Source organism: Amblyomma mixtum, chromosome 3 (assembly GCF_055824585.1).
Source record: "Amblyomma mixtum isolate Tamu chromosome 3, ASM5582458v1, whole genome shotgun sequence".
NCBI lineage: Eukaryota > Metazoa > Arthropoda > Arachnida > Ixodida > Ixodidae > Amblyomma > Amblyomma mixtum.
Window position 1 is genome coordinate 257141946 of NC_143014.1, and position 26592 is coordinate 257168537.

The 26592-nt window shown below is 45.6% G+C and overlaps 1 protein-coding gene across 1 annotated transcript in view; it reads right to left on the minus strand.

Moving 5' to 3' along the window:
- Positions 1-18283, minus strand: part of LOC149354489 (uncharacterized) — a 49537-nt gene extending 31254 nt beyond the window's left edge. The window contains exons 1-4 of the mRNA XM_089583341.1: positions 18225-18283; positions 11644-11770; positions 7303-7584; positions 4770-4832 (exon numbers count right to left, since the gene is read on the minus strand). Of these exons, the coding sequence (XP_089439467.1) occupies positions 4770-4832; positions 7303-7584; positions 11644-11759 (461 nt within the window). The 5' untranslated portion in view covers positions 11760-11770; positions 18225-18283. The remainder of the gene's footprint in view (positions 1-4769; positions 4833-7302; positions 7585-11643; positions 11771-18224) is intronic.
- Between the last annotated feature and the right edge of the window lie 8309 nt (positions 18284-26592).

Consider the following 26592-nt stretch of genomic DNA (forward strand, 5'->3'; position numbering starts at 1 on the left):
GACATCTCCCATCTGTCTCAGATGAGTCTGGTTTTTCGCTATGTGCAGAGGTCGCAAGATGGAACTCACGTAATAAGAGAAGACTTCGCAAAATTTTTGGATTGTCACGCCTCACCTCCCGAGGTGGAGTCCCAAAGCGAAAATGAAGGCACTGTTTATGAGCTGTCGTTGACGGGAGAGGTCCTAGGAAAAATCGTAAAGAGAGAGATATAGTCGATGGGTTTGCTTCCAGCTAAGTGCGTTGGCATCAGAACGGATGGATGCAGCCTTATGATATCACAAACTTGCGGAGCAATTCAAGAGGTTAAACCAGAAGCCGTGAATGCTGTGCGCTGTCCTTGTTTCAATCGTGCATTGAACCTTTCTCATTCGAAATCATTGTCTGTTCAGAGCGTGCGAAATTTTATGGAAATCATAGCATCAACCGCGTCTTTCTTCACCTCGTCATCAAAACGAAATGCCGTCCTTCGACGCGTGCTCAAAGGCAAACTTCAAGGTCTTTGCGAAACACGTTGGGTTGAGCGTCACAGCGCAGTGCTGGAATTCATGCCTTCCTTGGAAGATATTATTGCGGCGCTGGACATCGTAGCCAACTGGAAAAGCCAGGCATCATCTGCGGCTAAGGCAAGCACTCCGATATCAGCACTTCGAAATAGCAACTTCCTGGTTGTCTTGTTTACTATGGGCCACGTCTTTTCCCTCACGCAACCTCTGAGCAGGCTTTTTCAGAAAGAGACCCTAGATGTAAACACTGCAGTCGACCTCTTACATGACACTCTTGCGCAGCTGAAAGTGATAAGACAGGAATCTGAAGTCGAGTTCAGCCGCATATTTGGAGAAGTGCAAGCTCTTGCAGACAAAATTGGCGTTGAACTATCTGCTCCTCGGATGCGCAATCAGAACCCAGGGGTGGAAGATCCTGAAACCTACCTCCAAAGAGACTTCATTCCGATCCTTGAATCAATCATTGAAGACCTGTCATCGCGTTTCCCCAAGGAAACCCTTTCTGTGTACGACCTGAACATTTGCTTGCCCCGTCTTCTCGTGGCAGAAGGCGCCGAAAGCAACGACGCAAGAGTCAAAAGGCTTGCAGTCCGGTATTATCGCATTCTACAACCCAGTAACGAAGCTGCGGCAGCAAGAACGCTTGCGTCTGAGCTACTCCTCTGGAAGTCAAAATGGGCCCGGCAGACGAGTGGCACCCACTGCCATCTACCGCCCTTGAGGCCCTTGATGCTTGCGATGAAGTGTACCCAAATTTACAAACTCTGCTGCAGGTTCTGGCTTCGCTACCAGTCAGCGTCACTTCAGTGGAGCGCATGTTTTCAACACTCCGTCGTCCGAAGACGTGGCTTCGGGCAAATATGACCGAGGAGCGTCTGACCGGGCTTGCTTTGCTGAACGTCCACAGGGATGTTCGTGCTGACACATCTCGTGTCATAAACCGCTTTGCTAAAAAAGGAAACTGCAGGACTGACTTTCTGTTATGAAATGAGCTTTTTGTGGAATGAACTTGTACATGTTAAATTATTCCAGGCAAGTGCTACAGTAAGAAAAGACGGCTATGTCACTTACTTTTCTCTTACAGCTACTTTTGCGCTTCATGACTGGCACTATCATTCAAGTTGTAATATTGTGAGATAAATATATATGAGTTATATATTAATATCGCTCACGTAACTGTTAAAATTCAAACCATGAGTTGTAGTATAACATGTATATCGCTCACCATTTATTTCTCAACAGCAAATCTCACAAAAATTTTTGTACAAATAAAATTTTGAAAGAAATCGTTCTTTCTATTTTCTATTATTTTTCGGTATATGGGTGTCCGTCCGTCCGCCCCCCCCCCCCCCCCCTAGAACCAATCTCTGGGACCGCCACTGCTTGGAAGGCTGCTGAGTGCGTCTATTACTATTCAATTCTTGAGAATATACATGTGGGAAAAAAATTACTACTATCTAACTTCGCATGGAACTTGAGCTGGTGTATTTAAAAAAAGTAAGAGAAGTACTGGGCACATTAAAAGTTTCCATGCCACAGGGTCTGCTTTTGGGACGTGTAATACAGGGCAATTATGTCACCCCTAAAACTCTGAACCTCTGCAGGGGCTAGAAAAATTATCATTCTCACCTCTGAGAGCTTGATAGCTCTATAGATGTCTTAAGTCTCAGATTATACTGCTGAAACAGACCCTGTGGCCTGGGAACTTTTGATCCACCGAGTACATTACAATGTACATAAGGTCTCATGAGGATATGAACAAAAAAATGTCATGATACAACATTGAAATTAATCCTAACAAAGCACACATCACCTACTAGCCTTTTCATGTAAAATTTGAATTGGCTAACTGCAAGACTTACGCTGAATAAAACAATTATCTCTAGTTTGTCTCCACCTCTAACAAAAATAATCAAATTTCAAATGCCAGAGAGAGTGAAGTTATTAGATTGACAAAATAATTGAAGAAACAATACCTGGGTTGTAATAATTATATGAAACCAACAGCAGGCTTCACTGAAATATTACTATTATTATTACATCCTCATCATTTAACTCTACTTCTTTTGGAAAGTCCCAATCAGCCATGATAAAAAAAAGTGCCACACACCATTCAGACAAGCTTGCATAAAATAGGAGGCAGAACAAGCCTGTCTTTAGAAGCACCCATAAACGTATGCAAAGAAGGAAAGAGTTAAAAGGTAGGATTAGTTTTACTGTACGCCCAATAAAGTGTGAGTGCAGGGCAGCCAACAGGCCATTTTTTTAAGCATGAAATGCTTTTAGCTCCCATTGTTGGCAGTGTGGTGACGTCACGCCGAGACCGAGAGCCAACATCCGGGCATTGAATACCACTCATCCGGGCACTGAAACGAGAGCATCCGGGCACCGTACGAGATTTAACGAGACTCTCTAAGAGAGAGGTCCGCTTAGAGCAAGAGGGGAGCTCCAGGGCGAGAAGGGTTTGGGAAGAAAAACTGCTTCCGCGCCGTCCCCAAGGATGGCGCTGCGGTCCCACGCTCACGCATGTAAAAGACCAGCCGCTGGGCCTTCCGCTCAGGACGTTCCCCCTTCGGCAGGCAGATGTATACACGCTCGCGGAGTATTCGAACGCGCTGCATATACATTCTTGTCAAGCCTGCGTCTCGTTGTGTCCGCGTGCGCTTCTGCATCGTCCTGCATTTCGATGCCGCCACCGTCACAGCTGCTTAAGCCAAGCAATGGACCCTGATGAAAGGAGAGGTAGGAAGCGTCTTGCGGAAAGCGATCGCATTGTGAGTGATACGCCACAGCATAAGACGGCTCACCCGTGCAGACAACACCATGATTATGCGGCCGCTCCCGAAAGCGACAAGGCCGCCACGGTTCGCGGCTGCCTACCTAAGCCCGCACTACTGCAGGCGATCACTTCGACGCAACAAGAAGAGTGTGGTGTGGTGTTGAACACTAGACCCATTTCAAGATTTTGACTAGTACCATCTACAACCAATGTGTTATGCCCATAAACATTTCATGTCTGTACAATATAGCTTTGGAAAGAGAAGCAGCTTGAAATAAGTAGCCCCCAAGAGATGTGCAATCCCAAAGGGAGCCATGGCCGACTGAGATGGTAAACCTTCCAAGTGGTGAGCATGACAAGATGCAATCTACACAGTCAAAGCAAAAGTTTTATGATGCAGTGACAATGGGAGACTGCTATGCCTTGGGCTACAGATGACATGGACAAAAAGCCGGATGGGAACAAAGGAATGATGACCATAAAACAATGAAATGACAAGCACTTGACTATCTTCACTGTACATAGCAGATGCCCTGGTAATCACAGCTATCAGGCCTCAAACACAGGGACACTAGCTTGTATATCTCAGCTGCATTTCCATGACCCAAGAAAAAAACTGAGACAGAGAAAACTACAGAATCAAAGAAGAAAATACCATAAGTCAAACTCCACTTCAGGTTCTCACAAATTGTAAGTGAGCAGATGGCAAGGGCACCAATGCTTTACTACTTTCAAAGGAGACTTAAAGTGGGAGCATTTGAAAATGTGTGCCTCTGTCATTCCTTTGCTTGCATGCATTGAAAAAAAAAAACATTAATTTGGAATTCTTCTGCATTGCTCTGTACTGAAAATTAATCATCCTAGCGAAACCACAGGGCCCGAAACTGAAGTATTGTTATGTATACTGCGTATGTGACAAAGTTACATTCCCTCCTCTCTGCTAAGCTGGGGCTTTGCTGAACGTTTCTCAATATTTTATATCTTTTCTGGCTTCAAAAAAATATTTCACTTCACACTGCACAAAATTCAAAAGTGATGTTGAAGTGACAGTTCATTTTTTGTGAAAACAAATGAAGCATAAGGAAAGGTCAGCCGAAAAATTGTCAAATGCTACTGCAAGTCATGGAAATCATTCATTCAGACCAAACAATTTTAATTTTTCTACAAAGCAGACTTCAGATCTGTGTAAGCAGTTGGTATTTATCAGTGCCCAATCAATAATAAATCACTCCTGCTTCAGTCTCAGCCACACATGCAACATGAGTTCAGCTACATCAGAACTGTACTTGGTGATACACAGTTTGCAAATGAAGGAATGAGAGCTGATCTGGGTTGATGTGGAGCTATCAACATTACATTCAAAAGCTTAATTCCCAAAATCTCAATTACCTAATGGTCTAGCCATGCTGTGTAAGGTGCAGGAAGTGTAGAGATGGAACAATCCATTGTTTGCATATCACTGAGACAACAGGCAAGTGCTACCTACCAGGCATTGAAGCTCAGACAAGGTTGTTGCAGGAATACATCAGTCTTTGGGGGGGACATTCTCCTGAGAGATGAAAGTATGACTCACTAAGAAATTATTTTGCTGCTCTTTATGATATCCTCTCTTGAGACTAGCCACCACATTTTAAATAACTATACCAGACCCGTTGCCCCTCTCTGGAACTACAGCAGTATCATGCCCCACACTTCTCAGCCCACCTGAATACATCCATCATATGCTAGCATGTGAACACAGGAGTCTCAATTATGACGTTATAACACTGATGCTGCTGAAGCTCTGCAAAATGCCCAGAATCCTGCATATTATTCTTAACACAGCAAGCTGTGCAATTTCTTCTCAATAACACACATCACTGACTAGCTTTGTTAAGGTACTTGTTAGTCTTACCATTAATTTAGTCTGCATGGCCAGTTCCACATACCTAGAGTTGCTATTTTACCTCAATTTCAGCTTCTCTTGGTTCATGTAAGCTTAAGTGTAGCAATCCAGAAAACTTGCAAGGCCACTGCAGTAGCTCATATTCAAGTTTGCAATAGTTACTCTTAATAAACATCAGCAAACCAAATATTTATCAGATTTAAGCTTACTGGTTTAGCGCATTACTCGATGAAAGCTGATTGGCATGAGCAGCCAAGAGGTCTGGAGCGGCAGGCCCACTTTGACGTCTCACAGGCCTGATTTGGCATCTATATACTTGTGTGCATACATGGCCTTCTGCTCGCGGTCTTCGGTTCAGTCGTATTACCGGCACACTTCACGGATCCTAGGGTGTGCTTGCGCGAAGCAGTCTAGTTCCCAGTGTTGTCTTATTAGCAGTCTAAACCCTCCATAGGTTCTGAGGTAAGCAAAGGCGCATAAGTGGCTCACTGGGATGCCTGGATGGCACTGAGAGGTGACAGTGGCGTCCACCGAAGGATTGATACCGGTGTGGGTCTTTTCTTTAAACTCCGATTTAAACTCCGTTAGCTCTGAGGAAAGAAAAGACACACAGCCGTCTCCCTGGGTCAGTGGACCCCTAAATCGCACTTTGAGGTACGTGGTGGTGGGGTCCACCTACACGTTATGCGTAACAAGCTTCACGGCTGCCGCTGCATACCTTAAATTGCTTCTACTAGGTGACTTGCACAAAGCTATTACAGCTTTTGTTGTAAAACAACAAAAAGATGACCCATTTCTTAGGCATGTAAAATACATCAGACAACAGTAAAACAATTGCGAGGACAGTCACTGACATGTAATATAAATTTGTTTTCAAAAGTTTTTTTTGTAAATTAAGCTATTTGCTATTTTCTTTATTTTGACTGCCTTTATGAAGCTTCAAGCCAGTGGTGCACTAATTACCATTCATGAAGTACCTATCAAGAAGTAACAAAATACCAGTCATGAAACTTTGCCTTTTGAGCTTTCTTACACTCACAGCACCACCATAAAGAACTAAGATAAATAATCATGAAAGCCACTCACAATATAATGGCAGCTGCGAAATGACAAACTTGAACAAATCTCTGCTTTTTCATTAAAAGGCTCTCTTTCTCTGTGCCATATAGCAGCATGTGGTTGCAGATTCCAATAACAGAAATGGTTTGGTTTATGATTTTTACGGGGTTTAACGTTCCAAAGTGACTCAGTCTATGAGGGACGCCATAGTGAAGGGCGCTGGAAATTTTGACCACCTGTGGTTCTTTAATGTGCACTGACATCACACAGCACACGGGCCTCCAGAATATCGCCCCATTGAAATTTGACCGCCATGGCCGGGATCAAACTCGCGTCTTTCGGGTCAGCAGCCGAGCGCCATAATACATTTGAGTTCATGCAATTTTCGCACTGATGGATAAACTTAATGAAATGATACTTCTGATAAATGAATTATGTTTCAATCTATTTGGTCACGTGCTACAGTGAACAAAAATCTCCTTAAAAGGACTCCTCAGTATCCATAAAAGAAACACACGTCATAGACCACCTTGTCATAATTTAAGTAAGTGTGCTTCGGAGGATGAATCTTCTGTTTGAATGCCAGCTGTTCCCTGTAAAGGGCAAAAGCAGCTTCAGGCTTCGTTTCAATGGCCTATTTTTAATCAACCACTTTCGAGTAGCAGTCCTGGACCTTTTCTCTGATTTTTCAGTTTCATCTTGCTATTTAGGTGATGTGTGATGAGGTTAGGCATGTACCACACATTACCGTGCACCACGCTTGTGACAGGTTCCACGCACAGGCAAGCACGGCTGCTCATCCATCCACATGAGGCTGGAGTCCATCGTGACAAGGGCAGTCATGGAGGGTGTGAGGGGGGAATATGGCATTCACAGTGCTGGAATATCTGGGCGCAGTAAGCAATCGTAGGGTGTGGTGGTGTGCAGTAGGGGATTGGTGGCAGTGGGGTGTGGTGTGCATGGATGACAACACCGATGAGAACACCATGATTCTATCAAATGTTCCCAAATGTGAGGCACTGAAAAGCGTTAGAGTGGCAAACAAGCAAGCAAGAATTGCAGGTGATATTCGAACCTGTCCTTGAGTTCCTTGTACACTGGGCCCGCTGGAGTGCAGTCCACATAGGGCACCTCGATTCCAGCGACTGACTTGATGGGGTAGATGAAAATGTTGGCCAAGCTTCCCACAGGCACAAAGCTATTCCTATTTGCAGCCTCGTGCTTCAGCAAAAGGTAAGCTGTGGCTGCAGTAGCTCCGCCCACTCTTGCAGCTGTCAGGGCAATGGCACCTATCTGGGGGGATCTCAAGACTGAAGATGCCATTGCACGCTGTGTGGTCAGAATACACGGGCCCCTCCTGAAAAAGAGAACAAAAATAGTCTTCAAAATTTTGACAACAGCACGCAGCCTCAGTTAAGCACTGAAATTTTGCTGAGGGATTTGGTGGCTAACAACCAGAGATAAATTCTCATTCTAGGGCAAGAAAAACAACAGATACACATGCCTTATGGTGATGGCATGATGTCATAGCTGGTGTTGTATAACAAAGATGACTTGAAAAGGCTGCCTCAATAAAGCTCCACACATACTTCTCCATGCTGAGAAATGCAGCCATTATAGCATGCAATGAATACTTGCAACGTGCACCTGCAGTGATTGGCAACCTCACTGAGTGCCTGAGAATGCCTTACAGCACATCCCTGTGCAACTAGAAGGTGTCTCATCACCCGTGTATGCAGTAAATATAAAAACACATCTTTTTAAGCAAGGAAAAGGCATTACAAAGTTGACAACACAGCACTGCCAACAGTACCAGAGGTAGCGATGAATGCTAGTCTGGTTGTCTCGGGAACAGCAGTCCTATCACCCATTCCATTTAATTATAACAACAAAATAAAGCGAAAAGAGGCATGCAGCAGTGAAAAGCTGAATGTAGAGGCCAATTTACTCAAGACTGATCCCTCATTTTCTCAGGTCACTAAAACTACAAACACACAGAGTAGCGCTACTGAAAAATGAAAACTGGCACCCCCGAAACAGGAACGTCTCAATAAAGTTAGTACAAGCATGAGTGCTGTGTCGCAATCCAGTCATCAAGTAATGATACCAGCAGAAGCAGCACACACACCCCCTGATATTTGAAGCATTTCAGGTGATCATGACTGGTATGAATGATGGAGCCAAAATAAAATTTTTTCCCAACAACATGTGTCCTTTAAACTTTTGTGGCCTGGTCCAATGTGGCACATACACATTCCAAACGATTTTATGCCTGACATCTTTCAGTTGCCGCCCACCTTATCAACCCATATCAGTATAAATGATACAAAAGAATGCTGAAGGAAAAGTAACAGCTGCATGCAAAGTAACTGACATGCCTATTTGCTCATATTTCCAGGCAAGACATCCATGTGTCAATCAATTTCCTGACAGACAATATGGTATAGACCTCATGCTTTATCAGGACGATTTGTTCACCTTTGTGCCCAGAATTATTGCCCATGTGGTTTAAGTGCCTCACAATAACTCTTCATTATAAAGTATCACAAGTGAAACACAACATCACAACAACAAATACATAATTTTAAGCTGACAGCTGTCTTCTTCAAAAGAAAAATGCAACACTTTCAGCTTTCATTTCTCCAAAATATCTCTCAATAATCTACTTCAATAATCACCTTTCCCACTATGGCTATCAGTGCTTCATGGGAAAAGCTGAAAAGCTTTATCATGGCACATATATGTATTAGGGAAGAAACAACAAGTATCTTTACAAGGCAGTAAACAGCTTTGCATAATAGTTTGCATACACTTTGTTTGGTGTACTAAACAGTGACAACATTGTTCATGTTTTTAGATACGATGAGGATTTTCTTATACTCATGAAGAAATGGAGTGATTTTTTGTATGACGATGCCACTGCGGATATTTCAAATCTCATTAAGGCTAACACCTCAGGTTTAACCTTTACCCATAAGCTCCCAGTCGATAACATTCTCCAGTTCCTGGACCTTAAGCTCACCTTCTCTCATGACCACGTGTGTTGGTGTTTCTGCTCCCGCAACCTAGCGATTCCGCACACTCTGAAACCATTAAAATTGCTAAACAGATTCCTGAGAAGCCTTTAAAAAAGTCCTGTACACATGCCATGCAAACCAGCTTCGACATGCAGATTTCAAGGTTGAAAAAGGCTGCTTTTCCTGAAGTGATTGTCCTGGCAGGAGTTCAAATGTTGGCAAAGAAGTTAAAATCCACTCAGAATGTAGACACTGGTGTAGCCACCAAAAACAGCAGGCCAGTCGTAATTCCCTATGTCCACAGGACTGCACACAATCTCAAGAAAGTAGGAAACAAGCAAGGCGCCCCACTGGTTTTCTGGGCACCTAGAAAGCTGGGTCACCTTTGCACCAGCATTAGAGGGCCCACCACCGAAAAGAAGCAACGTGGCTGCGGTGTTAAGCACAATAACCCCTACATAGCCTGCCAAGTTGGCGTTGTTTATCTGATTCCCCTCGCATATGTGGTAAAGTCTACATAGGGCAGACAGGCCGCTGTATCAGCATTCGCACTCGTGAACACGAGCGGTCTATTGAAAACAAGGAGCAGCGTCACCCAGCGATGCATTGCCTTGATCACAAATGCATGGCTCTGCTCAAGCAAGTTAAGATTCTGCGCAAGAGCAAAAATGAGAAAGCATGGGAACTTCTAGCACTGTTTTTCATAAAACAGAAAGGACAAGAAGTGATGCATCAATCAGACTCTACAAAGAGAGCACACTTCCTTGAAAGCATCATGACGTAAGACATATTATTTTAACACTATGTGCGATTGTTGGTTTATTTGGTTGGTTTATTGGGGTTTAATGTCCCAAAGCGACTGAGGCTATGAGAGACGCCATAGTGAAGGGCTCCGGAAATTTCGACCACCTGGGGTTCTTTAACGTGCACTGACATCGCACAGCACACGGGCCTCTAGAATTCCGCCTTCATCGAAATTCAGCCGCCGCGGCCGGGATCGAACCCGCGTCTTTCGGGTCAGCAGCCGAGCGCCGTAACCACTGAGCCACCGCGGCGGGGTCCTCTGTCCGATTGTGATACCCGTGTGCGCCTGCGCCGACATGCATATATATATTTAAATGTCTGCTCTTTGAGTAAATCAGTAGCTAGTTTGCGCTTGCCCCGTCTTCTTTCAAGTGATTGTCTCTTTTGCACCACCCATCTTTACCCTACTATGAACCAACTTGAACAAAAGCTTATCTTGCTGTTCAGCTCGTTTGTCAGTCGACTTGCTGATGTCCCTGTAATGCTTCGCTGAAAAACAGCCACCCAAACGGATCCCGCACAGAGTAGCTCGCCAACACTTGCTGACGCCTCAAAATGCAACGCCAAGGTCACGTTCGTTATCGCCTGAGTGCAGCAGCCAAATTTTCTAACAATAAGATGGTCAGGAAAGGTTTCAAATAACCGCGCCAGCCAAATGCCGTCGAAGAGCCAGTAGGTGCCTGCACTCCTGTGATAGCGCAGACGCCGCAGGCGGTCCGTGGTGAATTAGTGGCCTGCAGACGTCCCCTCTTCGCTGCACGATAGCAATCAACGATTACGTAAGCACACAGTCGTTGATCCGAAGGTGAAGGCACTTACGCGCAGACGACGGAGGGACGAAGGGCGCAAGCTGTGTTGACGCGCTACTAGTGCTACTTCACACACACACACACACAGCGCGCAAACCGTGGGCCTTGCGTGCTCTCTGTTGACGCCCGACACAAACACAGACGTCAACCTCATCAAGGCAGCATCAGGTGGCACTTGCTTCGTCAATAACAGGTTTAAAGATAAAAATGGCCATGTAAATATATAACAGAAGGTTATCTCTTCCAGTGGACTGCACCCATGCTGTCATCCTGCAATGGTGATGATGTACCTAGCGTAAGCATAATTGCCTGAAAAATATTCTTACCCTTGGTACCACAAGATGTTTGTACCAGAGGCAGTTAATATAGTCACACGTTAAGGAATAAAAATTGTGGGGTCTGCAGCAAGCTTACGACAGGCACTTACGAAAAAGCATGCTTCCTTGAGGGGATCTTGAATTAACACCTACGCCGATTGAAATCAGACAAAGCCAAAAGTTGAAAGCCCTCCTTACATATCCTTTTTGCGGCTTTTTGTACGGCTTATCTAAAATAAAAAAATTAAGTCGCTCCGCCACTGCAAGCATTCCGAAATGATGGCTACAATACTTACTAACCTGTAGTGGTAATAATATACAATACTTTAAACTCAAATGAAGCTATTATGCCCAAGCTCTCCAATTATGAAGCTAGCGCTATAAATGTGAATAAATGAGTTTTGTTTTCACTCCTACTGCACAAATAGTAAGCGTAAAGAAATCCAAAACATAAGAAAACTCAACGCACCTGCTGTCCCGTGGTATACGGAAGAAATTAGTCCCTGGCTTCTTGTGCGTTCTGCCGTTGTTCTGGCACCACGACCCAGAGCAGTAGCTACCGTAAGAAGGGCCGCCGGATGGCATGGCAGCGTGTTCTGAAGGATGTTAATGCATGCATGTATTATTCTGAATAATCAAAACAATATAGCAAGTCATAACTACGCTAAAACTGATTTCAATATAACAGCAAATCGCGCCACAATACAATATCGCTGCCACACAAATACACGCAGTACACTTTGAGTCTAAATAGGAGTTGAACGCAGGCGCCGTTAACATATACCCGAAACATACAAATACGAGCCCTTTCAGGATTTGAAATACGCGCCACGCCGCGCCTGCGCAAGGATACGGGAGTACGGCATGCAATGCGTAATGCGCATCACCACAAGAAAAACAATATATCCGCATTTGGCACAGTACTAAGGACCAAGGTTTCAAGACTGCTCAGCAATTTGGCCTGAAACTGCACCGCGCAATGAGTCTATGCTGTATTCATTCGGGCTCTGGGCTGCCATGCCTCCCAGATACCACTCCCTTACTTTTGTAAACAAACCGGCAATTTCCTCACTGGCGTCCCAGAACCCTCCTCGCAGCGCCGCCTCTCCTCCTCCGCTCTTTTCTCCCTTCTCCTCTTTTTCTCTTTCACGGTTGTTGCGCTCTTCGGTCTATTCCTCCGGCGAGTCTGCCTCCGCGCACCGCCGCCGCGAATCTGCGCGTCTTCTGAACCGCGGCCTGGTCAGCGCGCCTCTCAATGTGCTGACGCATGAACACGTAGGTGGTGGTGGAAACGTTTATTGCCAATGATGTAAATCGTAGGGGGCGCCTGGTTTGCCGCAAAAGTTTGCATGATTACGAGCATTGGTCTGGGTATCGGGCATGCAGCAGTATTGGGTATTGAGCAGTCCGGGTTTGTAGTTGTCGCCAATGTGCAGCCTGCGCTATGGTGAGGGACGGAGCGGGGGGTGCGTATTCCCTTCTTTTGTCTCGGTAATACGAGAGAATATCACGGAAGGAGACCAGGTAGTGCATTCCCTGCTTACGACAGTATGAGGCATTAAAGGCTTTCGCCTTAATAAAGCGATTCTGCTCGTATTGTCTTTCACAGCTATTCTGCTCCTGGCGAGCTTCTAGGGCGGCCGGCTCGCGATTTTCGCGTTGCCCTTCGAGCCATTTGTGTGGCCGGCACGTTCCTCGCGCAAAGAAGGCGACTGCGCACGTACTTAAAATGGCGTTAAAGGGCGATTCACACGACGGTCCGTTCGCCCGCGGCCCGCGCACTACCTGGTCTCCTTCCGTGATATTCTCTCGTATTACCGAGACAAAAGAAGGGAATACGCACCCCCCGCTCCGTCCCTCACCATAGCGCAGGCTGCACATTGGCGACAACTACAAACCCGGACTGCTCAATACCCAACCCAGTAAACCATGAATATGCAGAGGATATCCACAAATGGTCCTAACGTCCAATGTCCATGTATCAATATCCTCTGCATGTTGAGGGGACTATTGGGTTCAGATATTAGTTAGTGGATGTTCAAAGGATATTCATGCATGGACTTTGTTTAAGCACATTGGAAGTTTTGGAAATGTGCTAACAACTTGCTAGAACCAGATTTTTTTAAGGCATACATATATGTGAACACGGTGAAATTATGTTGCCAATAGATTTTAATTATTCCTGCTTTCGCAGTCTTAAATTTTCAGAAATTAATTATTTCAAGCAGTCGGCTATTACGCGCTTTCATTTAATTTTATGCGTGCAAATGCATGTACAGTTGAGAAATTCCTCAAGTTATGACCGACAGCCACAAACGCCACGATTTCAAAATCAGAACCATAAGTAGAACTTTCTTGACAATAAGCAGCCTAACGGCCATCGGCATCGTCAATAACAACGCCGCTAGCGCCACCACCAGCGTGGCCGCGCCGGCCGCGATGTTTTCGTGATTCCTTTCAGCGTTTCTTCACGTTTTTATTTTTGTTTGAAGTGTTCTCATTTTCTTCGTTGTGGCGGCAAGCTTGTTCCGCATGTTGAGCCCTCATTGCTGGAAGTACTGAGGGATTACGTGGAGTGCAGCAATAATGGTGAGTTTTTATGACACTGTTCTGGCAAACAAAGTGTTAGTGTTAGTTTGAGGCATTGTATGATATTCATGCTGGCGATTTAATCAGCCGGTTTATCAGGTCGCGGAGTGCAGAGGTTGCTTTAAAATGCGCGCTGTTTGGTTGTTGTGGCTCGATTTGTCCCCGGAGCGCAGACATGTTACAGTAGTGGCGAGGGAATGGCTGTGCTCTGTGCCACTTCTGCCTCTAAATAGCAAACTGCACGCGTGGGACTTCAGTTCTGAGTTGTAAGTGGAACAAAGTTGGTGGCAGTTAGCTGGGCCTTCTAACAATTGTTGGAGTAGCCTGCACTTTGATGGCACACATTCCACTGCACATTTCGGCCGCCTGACATGCTATGACCCCTACTACAAAGGTGAACAGTTTCCAGTCTCCGGCGGCGCAATAAGAGCTCTTGCATATCTTATGCTGGGGTGAAATTTGCTAACAGCTCCCCATTCGCTTTTCTCTGCAAAACTAAGTGGGCTGCTTTGTTCTTAGTCACGCCCGTGTGTTTCAGTTTGCCTTTTTTGGACATGGCATTTTTTTTTCCATTTTGTACTTTTAACCTTTTGTGTGAACTTGGCCTGTTTTCACTTATTTTAATTTCCTTTCATTTCGGTTTTTGCACATTTCTCGGTATTTGGTTCTTGAATACTTTTTTTCTTTGAGCTTGTGTTTTTATCACTTTTTCTGAAGTTTTCTATTTTATTGCTGTGTGTACAATGAAGGTTATGCTTAGAAAATTCCTGCTACTGTTTGCGTGCCCAGGCAAGGGTTTACATCTTATGTATAAAATGAGAGTTGCTGGTTGTAAGCCTCATATAATGCAGCTGAGCATGACCATTCTTCTGTCCTGCTCCTCTTCAGGTATTTTGGAGAACATGTTCAGAGAACCGAGTCTCATGCATCTTGTCACTCACTAGCTGCATTCTTCACCATGAAGACAAACAAACAGCTGGTATGAAACTGCAAATAGCTTTCACCAAATATTTTCTAGTTCTTCATTAAAGACAGGCTAATCACCAACTACTGCCATATCTTTCCTCCTCACATCACATAAAAATTTCGAGCAATCACGTTTCACTGGCCTCATTGACTCACTTGAGTTAAACCTGTTTTCCCACTCGTCCCAACTTTGATTTTGCAAATGCTTTCATGAAACACAATCTCAAGTGTTCAATAATGATTAACTCACATTTGTAGCTTCTGGGTTTGGGAAGAGCTTTGTTTTTAGATGTCTTGAAGGCATTTCTCAATGTTAAGCTCAAGGTTTCTACAATAAAGTAAAGCACCTCAACACTGACTATTTGGTTTTCCACAGGATCACAGACTTCCTTTCTAACTACACAACATGCAACTGCTAATGCAACCAACCCTCATGGTGCTCCCATCCTTTCAGGCATGCATCAGGGATGTGCCTTAGCATGCTTATTCTTTCTGACCTGTATTAGCAGTTCATTTAGTGTTGCTTCTACTTCTATTATTTTTTGCTGCACATTATGTCATCTACTGCAAAATAGCTGATGGTTCTGACATTGCATCCCTTCGGACTGAATTCGATTACACTGTGTACTGCTTCTTTGCTTGTCGAGCTTCACTTTTTGTTACAAATTTATGAGTATTTCTTGTAACCAGTCACCCTGTCCCTATATTTAAAATAGTCGCCTTGACTTCTTTCTAGTGCATAAGTTCTTTGGCATGCATACTACAACCTTTAACGAAAATTCACGGAAGTCTAACTAATATTTACTACCTAACGTCAAAATCTAGTTGCTTGCTGGTGCATTTATAACACAATTTTTCCAATGAAACTGAAAAACTGAAATTGTATCCTTGTCCCATGTGGGCCATGGCTGGTCTGTTTGTAAATGCCCTCAAGAATGCGCACACTTGCTCAATGCATTTCATTCTGCTTGCTTAGCATACTGCAAACACTAAAGACATGAAGAAAACCAAACATCCTTCCTCCTCACTCTTTGCCATAAGGGGTGTTCTGTGTTTTTGATAAGACCACAACTGGCTCTGATCGTACTTTGTAGCACCTGCTACCTCCATATCTGCATGCATCAGCCACCCTCACGAAGTCAGCACACCTCACCAAAGATGGTGATATATGCATGCTCATTCCTGCTGAAAACATACTGTTATTGGCACCACTGTCACGCTGCAGTATTTTCGGATACAAGTAAAGAAAGAGGCGGCAATAGGGGAGTAATTACTCATTGGCATCCACCCGAGCGCAGCCATACGGCTACAAAGGAAAGCTTTCCTTTGTAGCCGTATGGCTGCGCTCGGGTAGATGCCAATGAGTAATTACTCCCCTTATTACAAATCTTCTCCTTCTTGGGGGATTCCCCTAAACATTTGACCGACCGACCACCACCAAAGAGGCGGCAGTTGCCCCTCAAAAGGGGCCCTCTAGCCAATGGCGTGGATTGATTTTCAGACACAGTGGTTAATCCTTTTTCACCTACGATGCTGGCGCAAGGGGATTACACCCATGCCATGCGAATCTGTTGACGCCAGTGGATAGCCGGCCTGCTTTGAGAAGCATTTCCTGTTTCATTCTTGAGTTTTATCCGACTGCAGTCGCCAACCGACATTAATCACTATTGCTCTGCACATGCTAACTTCTTTTCAACTCATTACAAAAGTATAGTCACAAATATGTACTTGAAATTCTTGGTTGTTGCCCTTGTGTTTCAGTTTGCTGCGGCTTAGGCTTCTTCTTTGATGTCAAGCATTCAGCCCATTGCATTACATCTTAGAACTCTGGAATCTGTGTCCGAATATAGTCTGCTTTGGTATCTCAAGACGCCCTTTATTTCAGCTTCCCCATACTTTAACAGTTTTTGCGTTTGTGGCTAATGGTCTGTTTTCTTTCCACTTGTGCCCTACCTGTTTTGTCAGTAGTGCCACTTTCTTCTGTGATTCTTCTAGCTGACTTAGAGGGTAAATTAGAAAACTTGTGCTACTGTTAGACATTACAGCTGCTTAAATCTTACCTCTGGTTGGGCTAGTAAAGGTTATTGTGGATGCACATTTGTGTGTTTGGCATCTATCGCATGCTTTCTGTCCACATTTCCTGTTGTGTCATGACTACTGCTCATCAAAATGCACCGTTATATTCACAGGCCTCCAAGGACCCGGAGTAAAAGAATGGATGCAACAGATGCTGATTATTATGGCTACTGGGCAATAAAATATGGCTGAGCGCAAAACAAGTGATTGTATTCCTTGATGTTCTTCCATACTTGAAGCCTGTGCCTGTGCATATTCCTTGCCCATGTACTGCCGCAGGTGGAATATTCTGAAGAAACGAGAACTGCGGCTGTTGATTATACTTGTTTATTTTATGCGCTGTGCAGCTTGCAAGAACAGAACAGAATGAGTATGATGAAAGATCACAAAATCTTATAGAGTGCAAACTAACGACTTGATTACACATGAATGTTCCATCTCGTCGAACTGGAAATGACATTTAAGGAACCTGCATTCCAGAAAAATGACACTTCTTTGTGACATGTTTATGTAATCGCATTGATCAGAGACAAAAATGTAATTTTCTCGCAATGCATCTGTTATGTGATATGTCATTCCCAGATCATGTACAAAATATTTCCTGTGTAATGAGCGATTGTTGGTTTTTGCTCTATCTCTCTGTCATATCTTGCATCATAGATAATTTTTTGTAAGCTATACAATGCACAAAATAAATGGCACAGCATCCAGCCCGCAACCTGAAAATAGATTAGCTGAATATCTAGTGAACATCCTCTGAACGTCTAGGAATCGTCACATGTGGGCATGATATGAGTATTATATGGACGTCCACTATGGACAAAGTGAAGATTGTATGGACATTGTGTGAACATAATATGAGCATTTGTGAATATCATATGGACATCTGATATCTTATGGAGGATATTATATGAATATTCAATAAATATAACTTGGTTTACTGGGAATACTGCTGCATGCCCGATACCCAGACCAATTCTCGTAATCATGCAAACTTTTGCGGCAAACCAGGCGCCCCCTACGATTTACATCATTGGCAATAAACGTTTCCACCACCACCTACGTGTTCATGCGTCAGCACATTGAGAGGCGCGCTGACCAGGCCGCGGTTCAGAAGACGCGCAGATTCGCGGCGGCGGTGCGCGGAGGCAGACTCGCCGGAGGAATAGACCGAAGAGCGCAACAGCCGTGAAAGAAAAAAAGAGGAGAAGGGAGAAAAGAGCGGAGGAGGAGAGGCGGCGCTGCGAGGAGGGTTCTGGGACGCCAGTGAGGAAATTGCCAACAAACCACCCACACGACCAACGCGCGTCTTACGCCGTATGTTAACAGCTCACTGCGATGTAAAAACGCAACAGTTGCTTGTGCTGACTCTTTATGTCAGTGTTTTCAAGCATAATTTCTTTAAGAAATGTGTCTCACCTGCTGTCCAACACGAGAAAAGTCGCTTCTGCAGCAGAGCAACACCGACATAGCCGTCTTCCACAATCACGTGCAAATGACAGTGCAGACAACGGTCGAAAACAAAAAACTTTGTTACGTTTTTCATTAAATTGCATCTTCACATATATGTTAAAACAGTGGCGTTGAAGCAAAACAATTATTTAGCATCAAGAAAGTTGTTTTCTTTAATATAAGAGCATTTATTTTCGCGTTTGCGTCCTCTGACGTTCCGTGAGAATACGCCTGCGTAGTCGTGACGTACTTCCTGAGGCCAGTTTCTGCCTAGTGTCCTCTTTTATTTTTTCTTTCTCTATGCGCGAACTATTAAAGCGACAAGACGCCCTCCTTCTCCTCTCCTCCTCTCCCGCGCGCCGGGCGAACGACTTTTGTTTTCTTTGTGATTTCATGTGATTGCGGTGGCGACCCCTAGCCCGCTCCGAAGGAACTAACGCCCCTTTTCAATGGGTTGCGCTAGATTCCCGTGCTTGCCGAGTTCTTCTCTTATGTCTCTGCATTAGCCTTGCGTTCCGCTGTATAAATACATCGGTGACTTAGGAAAAACATTTGCATGCTTCACTGGATCGTCTAAAGGCAAAAATGAGCACGCATAGATGGATTGTTTTGGTAGAGCCGCTCGCGCACCATGTCCGGGTGCGCCGGGCTGGCAGAGTTTCGTGAGACGTACCCGCCGTCTGCTATCCCAGTGTTGCCATACTATAGTGTTGCCAGACTTGCGCGACTTCTAGTGTTGCCAGGCTATAAGGTTGCCAGATTGTGAACTAAAACCCAGTGTGGCCAGACTATTTGTCCCCTCTCCCTTTTACATTCTCCTCCGCCTACAGCTACGCTGTCGCGCCGCAACCGCCCAGCTCGTTAGAGCAGCCTTGCCCGGAGTGGCCGCCGCCTGTTCGCCAAGCGAAAGAGCACGTCCGCGGCGGTTGTGGAATTGTTTTTTTAGTGACTTGTCGAGCAGACGGGTACGACAGACGAAATCTGCCGATGCGTGGCCCCAGTGAGAGTATTAAGAGGAGAGAAACGCGTGATCGTGATTTTGTTGAAATAAGCGTGCTGTGCTCAAATTCACTTGTCGAGCAGACAGGTACGACAGACGAAATCTGCCGATGCGTGGCCCCAGTGAGCGTATTAAGACGAGAGAAACGCGTGATTTTGTTGAAATAAGCGTGCTGTGCTCAAATTCACTTGTCGAGCAGACGGGTACGACAGACGAAATCTGCCGATGCGTGGCCCCAGTGAGCGTATTAAGACGAGAGAAACGCGTGATTTTGTTGAAATAAGCGTGCTGTGCTCAAATTCACTTGTCGAGCAGACGGGTACGACAGACGAAATCTGCCGATGCGTGGCCCCAGTGAGCGTATTAAGACGAGAGAAACGCGTGATTTTGTTGAAATAAGCGTGCTGTGCTCAAATTCACTTGTCGAGCAGACGGGTACGACAGACGAAATCTGCCGATGCGTGGCCCCAGTGAGCGTATTAAGACGAGAGAAACGCGTGATTTTGTTGAAATAAGCGTGCTGTGCTCAAATTCACTTGTCGAGCAGACGGGTACGACAGACGAAATCTGCCGATGCGTGGCCCCAGTGAGCGTATTAAGACGAGAGAAACGCGTGATTTTGTTGAAATAAGCGTGCTGTGCTCAAATTCACTTGTCGAGCAGACGGGTACGACAGACGAAATCTGCCGATGCGTGGCCCCAGTGAGCGTATTAAGACGAGAGAAACGCGTGATTTTGTTGAAATAAGCGTGCTGTGCTCAAATTCACTTGTCGAGCAGACGGGTACGACAGACGAAATCTGCCGATGCGTGGCCCCAGTGAGCGTATTAAGACGAGAGAAACGCGTGATTTTGTTGAAATAAGCGTGCTGTGCTCAAATTCACTTGTCGAGCAGACGGGTACGACAGACGAAATCTGCCGATGCGTGGCCCCAGTGAGCGTATTAAGACGAGAGAAACGCGTGATTTTGTTGAAATAAGCGTGCTGTGCTCAAATTCACTTGTCGAGCAGACGGGTACGACAGACGAAATCTGCCGATGCGTGGCCCCAGTGAGCGTATTAAGACGAGAGAAACGCGTGATTTTGTTGAAATAAGCGTGCTGTGCTCAAATTCACTTGTCGAGCAGACGGGTACGACAGACGAAATCTGCCGATGCGTGGCCCCAGTGAGCGTATTAAGACGAGAGAAACGCGTGATTTTGTTGAAATAAGCGTGCTGTGCTCAAATTCACTTGTCGAGCAGACGGGTACGACAGACGAAATCTGCCGATGCGTGGCCCCAGTGAGCGTATTAAGACGAGAGAAACGCGTGATTTTGTTGAAATAAGCGTGCTGTGCTCAAATTCACTTGTCGAGCAGACGGGTACGACAGACGAAATCTGCCGATGCGTGGCCCCAGTGAGCGTATTAAGACGAGAGAAACGCGTGATTTTGTTGAAATAAGCGTGCTGTGCTCAAATTCACTTGTCGAGCAGACGGGTACGACAGACGAAATCTGCCGATGCGTGGCCCCAGTGAGCGTATTAAGACGAGAGAAACGCGTGATTTTGTTGAAATAAGCGTGCTGTGCTCAAATTCACTTGTCGAGCAGACGGGTACGACAGACGAAATCTGCCGATGCGTGGCCCCAGTGAGCGTATTAAGACGAGAGAAACGCGTGATTTTGTTGAAATAAGCGTGCTGTGCTCAAATTCACTTGTCGAGCAGACGGGTACGACAGACGAAATCTGCCGATGCGTGGCCCCAGTGAGCGTATTAAGACGAGAGAAACGCGTGATTTTGTTGAAATAAGCGTGCTGTGCTCAAATTCACTTGTCGAGCAGACGGGTACGACAGACGAAATCTGCCGATGCGTGGCCCCAGTGAGCGTATTAAGACGAGAGAAACGCGTGATTTTGTTGAAATAAGCGTGCTGTGCTCAAATTCACTTGTCGAGCAGACGGGTACGACAGACGAAATCTGCCGATGCGTGGCCCCAGTGAGCGTATTAAGACGAGAGAAACGCGTGATTTTGTTGAAATAAGCGTGCTGTGCTCAAATTCACTTGTCGAGCAGACGGGTACGACAGACGAAATCTGCCGATGCGTGGCCCCAGTGAGCGTATTAAGACGAGAGAAACGCGTGATTTTGTTGAAATAAGCGTGCTGTGCTCAAATTCACTTGTCGAGCAGACGGGTACGACAGACGAAATCTGCCGATGCGTGGCCCCAGTGAGCGTATTAAGACGAGAGAAACGCGTGATCGTGATTTTGTTGAAGTAAGCGTGCTGTGCTCAAATTCACTTGTCGAGCAGACGGGTACGACAGACGAAATCTGCCGATGCGTGGCCCCAGTGAGCGTATTAAGACGAGAGAAACGCGTGATTTTGTTGAAATAAGCGTGCTGTGCTCAAATTCACTTGTCGAGCAGACGGGTACGACAGACGAAATCTGCCGATGCGTGGCCCCAGTGAGCGTATTAAGACGAGAGAAACGCGTGATTTTGTTGAAATAAGCGTGCTGTGCTCAAATTCACTTGTCGAGCAGACGGGTACGACAGACGAAATCTGCCGATGCGTGGCCCCAGTGAGCGTATTAAGACGAGAGAAACGCGTGATTTTGTTGAAATAAGCGTGCTGTGCTCAAATTCACTTGTCGAGCAGACGGGTACGACAGACGAAATCTGCCGATGCGTGGCCCCAGTGAGCGTATTAAGACGAGAGAAACGCGTGATTTTGTTGAAATAAGCGTGCTGTGCTCAAATTCACTTGTCGAGCAGACGGGTACGACAGACGAAATCTGCCGATGCGTGGCCCCAGTGAGCGTATTAAGACGAGAGAAACGCGTGATTTTGTTGAAATAAGCGTGCTGTGCTCAAATTCACTTGTCGAGCAGACGGGTACGACAGACGAAATCTGCCGATGCGTGGCCCCAGTGAGCGTATTAAGACGAGAGAAACGCGTGATTTTGTTGAAATAAGCGTGCTGTGCTCAAATTCACTTGTCGAGCAGACGGGTACGACAGACGAAATCTGCCGATGCGTGGCCCCAGTGAGCGTATTAAGACGAGAGAAACGCGTGATTTTGTTGAAATAAGCGTGCTGTGCTCAAATTCACTTGTCGAGCAGACGGGTACACCAGACGAAATCTGCCGATGCGTGGCCCCAGTGAGCGTATTAAGACGAGAGAAACGCGTGATTTTGTTGAAATAAGCGTGCTATGCTATGCTAAGGGATGATCCCCACGCTGACGTCGCTGCGTCTCATGGTGGGATAGGTGGTAGCGGTTTATTTTAAAGAAAAAATAAAAAAAAGGCGAACGAAAGGAATGTTGCCGGCCGCGTCAATTGCCATCTGTAGCACGCGAGCTGCAGCCGGCGGAGGTGAAAGGGAAAATATAGCGAGGAGAAGTATAGCGGGGAGCGATGGCAAGAATGGACAGGGAAGAGCTTTGTATGCTATTTATAAAATTCAAAAAGTAATCAAGTTCGCGCCGCTCGCGCGCAAATGTCCGGGCTCTGTCCGAAAGCAAGAGCGCGCGAGCGGCCACTGTGCACAATCATTTACAGAAAACGACAAATTGTACGTAGCGTCCTGTCTCGAACTAATCGCGCGCGTGGCACACTGCCTTCGTCCACTCGTCCGGCGACACGTTGCCGGTTGGGGCAGCAACTCCAAACTTCTTGAGAAGCAAAACTATTTTCTTGAAGACGGAAACAAAAATAAAGGCAACAGGAGAAAAAGGCGGTTAAAAAAAAGGCGGTTTGAAAAAGGTCTGTAGAAAAGCGGCCGAGATTGGGACTCGGCGCGCTCCTTTTCTTTGTTTGCAGCTGGTTTTAATACCTTCGATAATTGGGCGGAGCTTTATTAAATCTGCTCTCGCTCAATTTCAATCAATACTGCTGCAGTGGCACTGTAGGCACAAGTGGGCGGCGCCCAGTGCTCGCCAGAGCCCGACTCTAGTGGCGCCAGTAATGTCCGCTGCTTAGCTAGACAGTGCGGGTTTTCAGAAGTCGCCGACCTTACTGACCCCCACCCACTTGAGAGCTAATCTCTTTTTAATAGGAAACGGTCGTCGGCCCCTTGGTCCCCGTTTCCCGCGGCCTTGGAGAGCGTCCGAAGCGCGCGACGCGCTGTCACCATTCCTAACCCCTCTAGACTTCCGATGGACACGGTAGTTACCGTCGAGAGGGGGAAGGAACCTACTGGCGCCGTAGGCGTCTAGCTTACAGGTACCAACGACGCGTGCTCAGATTCACGCAACATTGACACTTTTAATTGGGGTAGGCAGTGTTGAACTGAATAACTGATAACAACGAAATTGTAGGCTGTGCTTGGTGAGCTTCGAAAAAAGTGCGAAATTCGGGCGTCGTCAGAAGCAGCCTTGCAGAAATAATTACTTCATGTGCGTGCATCCAATTATTGCCCAGGCACTTCGTAGTGGCTGGATATTTTTTTCTTCTGGCAGTTAAGAATGCTCTGGAGCTCGTGCTGCGTTGAAAGCCGCATTCAGAGCAGTAATTGTAGGAACGAAAACATCTTCGACCGAAATCCGTCTTTATGGGTTTTTGAGATAGTTGAGAGGAAACTGACGCCAACCAATATTTTCATTTTTTTGCCCACCGTTTCGGGACCAACTTGGTCCCTTCTTCAGGGGTGGGTGCTGCCTTCGCTCTGCCTTTGTTAGCCCGTGGCGCAGTGCACTAACGCACGAGGAGGGAAGCGTTCCTGGAGTCCTATTCATCGCCGCCTTTGTGAACCGGATGTGTCATGACTCCACATGTCGCCTCTTGAACGGTTTTTTTTTTTCGCAGATTTAAAAGGTTTATTAAAACGAAATATAAATGAGCTGTAAGTTTCATAAAAAAGTTAGTACAGTAGGAGGTCCCAAAGTGGAAACTGTGTGGGGGACCTCCCATCAGGAATACATAAGAAAAGTGCACAAGTTTGGCAGGGGAGCTGGAACAAAAGTATACAGTTAAGTTAAAACCGATTGGTGTAATTTGCGCCAATGAATAAGTCAGACAATAGTTAGCGGGCGTAATTTAACAAAAAAGGCATAAAACAGCAAAGCATAAGAGCAAGAGAAAGAACACAAAAAGACATCGGATAGCAATGGGCATTGAATAAATGCAGATATAAAACATAGGCGGAGGAAAAACCAAGAGGTTCCAGATGAGTAACAAATGACCGTTTGCTGTCAGAGTGGGGAACAGAAAATGAGATTAAGGCAACCTTAAGCATGGAATGAGGCTTAATGGGTTGATGAGAGATGTTTTTTTAGTAAAGTGTAGAAAGCGGGCTGCGAACGTGCGGATTTGATTGCTAGTGGTAATGAATTCCAGGTTTTGATGGCGGAGAAAAAAGCAGTTTGTTTTCCATAATTTGTACTCACTTTTGGTAGAAGAATATTGTTTTGTTCAGAGAATCTAGTGTTATTGTTATTAGCAAGGAAAGATGCGGAAAAACAGAGAAGTTGATTATTATCATTGCGAGCGCGGTAGATTAGAAGGCCCAACCTAAGATTAAGGAGGCATTTCAACGGCAGAATGTTTACGTCAGAGTAAAGAGGTGAAGCAGAGGCTGTGTATGGGCTGAAAGATAAAATGCGAAGCGCTTGACTTTGAAGATGAGAAATACATGACACATGGCATGAATAGGTATTTCCCCATGATGACAGGCAATAATTAAGGTGACTGTTAATGAAATCATAGAACAGGGATAAGAGAACATGGCGTTGAAAGAAATGTCTAGTTTTTATTAACACCCTTATTCCAAACGAAATTTTTTTACTGATAGATTTCGTGTGTAGATGAAATTTTAGATGGCAGTCAAGCGTGATGCCGAGAAATGTAACGGATTCGGAGGCAGTGATAATATGATGTCCCAGATAAACGTGTGGGCTCGGGATGACATGCTTTTGATGAGATCGGAATATCATGAAAGTGGTTTTTGTAGGATTAAGTTGTAGCAAGTTATTGTCACACTATAAAACAATATTCTGTAAGTCCATGTTTAATTTGTTTATTAGGCTTGTGAAAATGCTGTCCTGAGTGAATAATGTCGTATCATCCGCGTAAAGTATACATCTTGTGTTAATTAAGGACTATCGTCGAGCAAGCAAACCACACGCATGCTAGAGGAGGAGGAACGCCCACACGTAAAGTTCCCTTTCCCGACTGCTGCTCTTTTCGGTTGGTTGTTCGCCCGTTCACGTGCGCGCTCTCTTCGAGGCTGGCGGCGGCTCGCTTTGATTTCCAATGAGTGTCTCCACTGCCCGGACATTTGCGCGCGAGCGGCGCGAACTTGATTACTTTTTGAATTTTATAAATAGCATACAAAGCTCTTCCCTGTTAATTCTTGCCATCGCTCCCCGCTATACTTCTCCTCGCTATATTTTCCCTTTCACCTCCGCCGGCTGCAGCTCGCGTGCTACAGATGGCAATTGACGCGGCCGGCAACATTCCTTTCGTTCGCCTTTTTTTATTTTTTTCTTTAAAATAAACCGCTACCACCTATCCCACCATGAGACGCAGCGACGCCAGCGTGGGGATCATCCCTTAGCATAGCACAGCACGCTTATTTCAACAAAATCACGCGTTTCTCTCGTCTTAATACGCTCACTGGGGCCACGCATCGGCAGATTTCGTCTGGTGTACCCGTCTGCTCGACAAGTGAATTTGAGCACAGCACGCTTATTTCAACAAAATCACGCGTTTCTCTCGTCTTAATACGCTCACTGGGGCCACGCATCGGCAGATTTCGTCTGGTATACCCGTCTGCTCGACAAGTGAATTTGAGCACAGCACGCTTATTTCAACAAAATCACGATCACGCGTTTCTCTCCTCTTAATACGCTCACTGGGGCCACGCATCGGCAGATTTCGTCTGTCGTACCCGTCTGCTCGACAAGTGAATTTGAGCACAGCACGCTTATTTCAACAAAATCACGATCACGCGTTTCTCTCCTCTTAATACGCTCACTGGGGCCACGCATCGGCAGATTTCGTCTGTCGTACCCGTCTGCTCGACAAGTGAATTTGAGCACAGCACGCTTATTTCAACAAAATCATAATCACGCGTTTCTCTCCTCTTAATACGCTCACTGGGGCCACGCATCGGCAGATTTCGTCTGTCGTACCCGTCTGCTCGACAAGTGAATTTGAGCACAGCACGCTTATTTCAACAAAATCACGCGTTTCTCTCGTCTTAATACGCTCACTGGGGCCACGCATCGGCAGATTTCGTCTGTCGTACCCGTCTGCTCGACAAGTGAATTTGAGCACAGCACGCTTATTTCAACAAAATCACGCGTTTCTCTCGTCTTAATACGCTCACTGGGGCCACGCATCGGCAGAT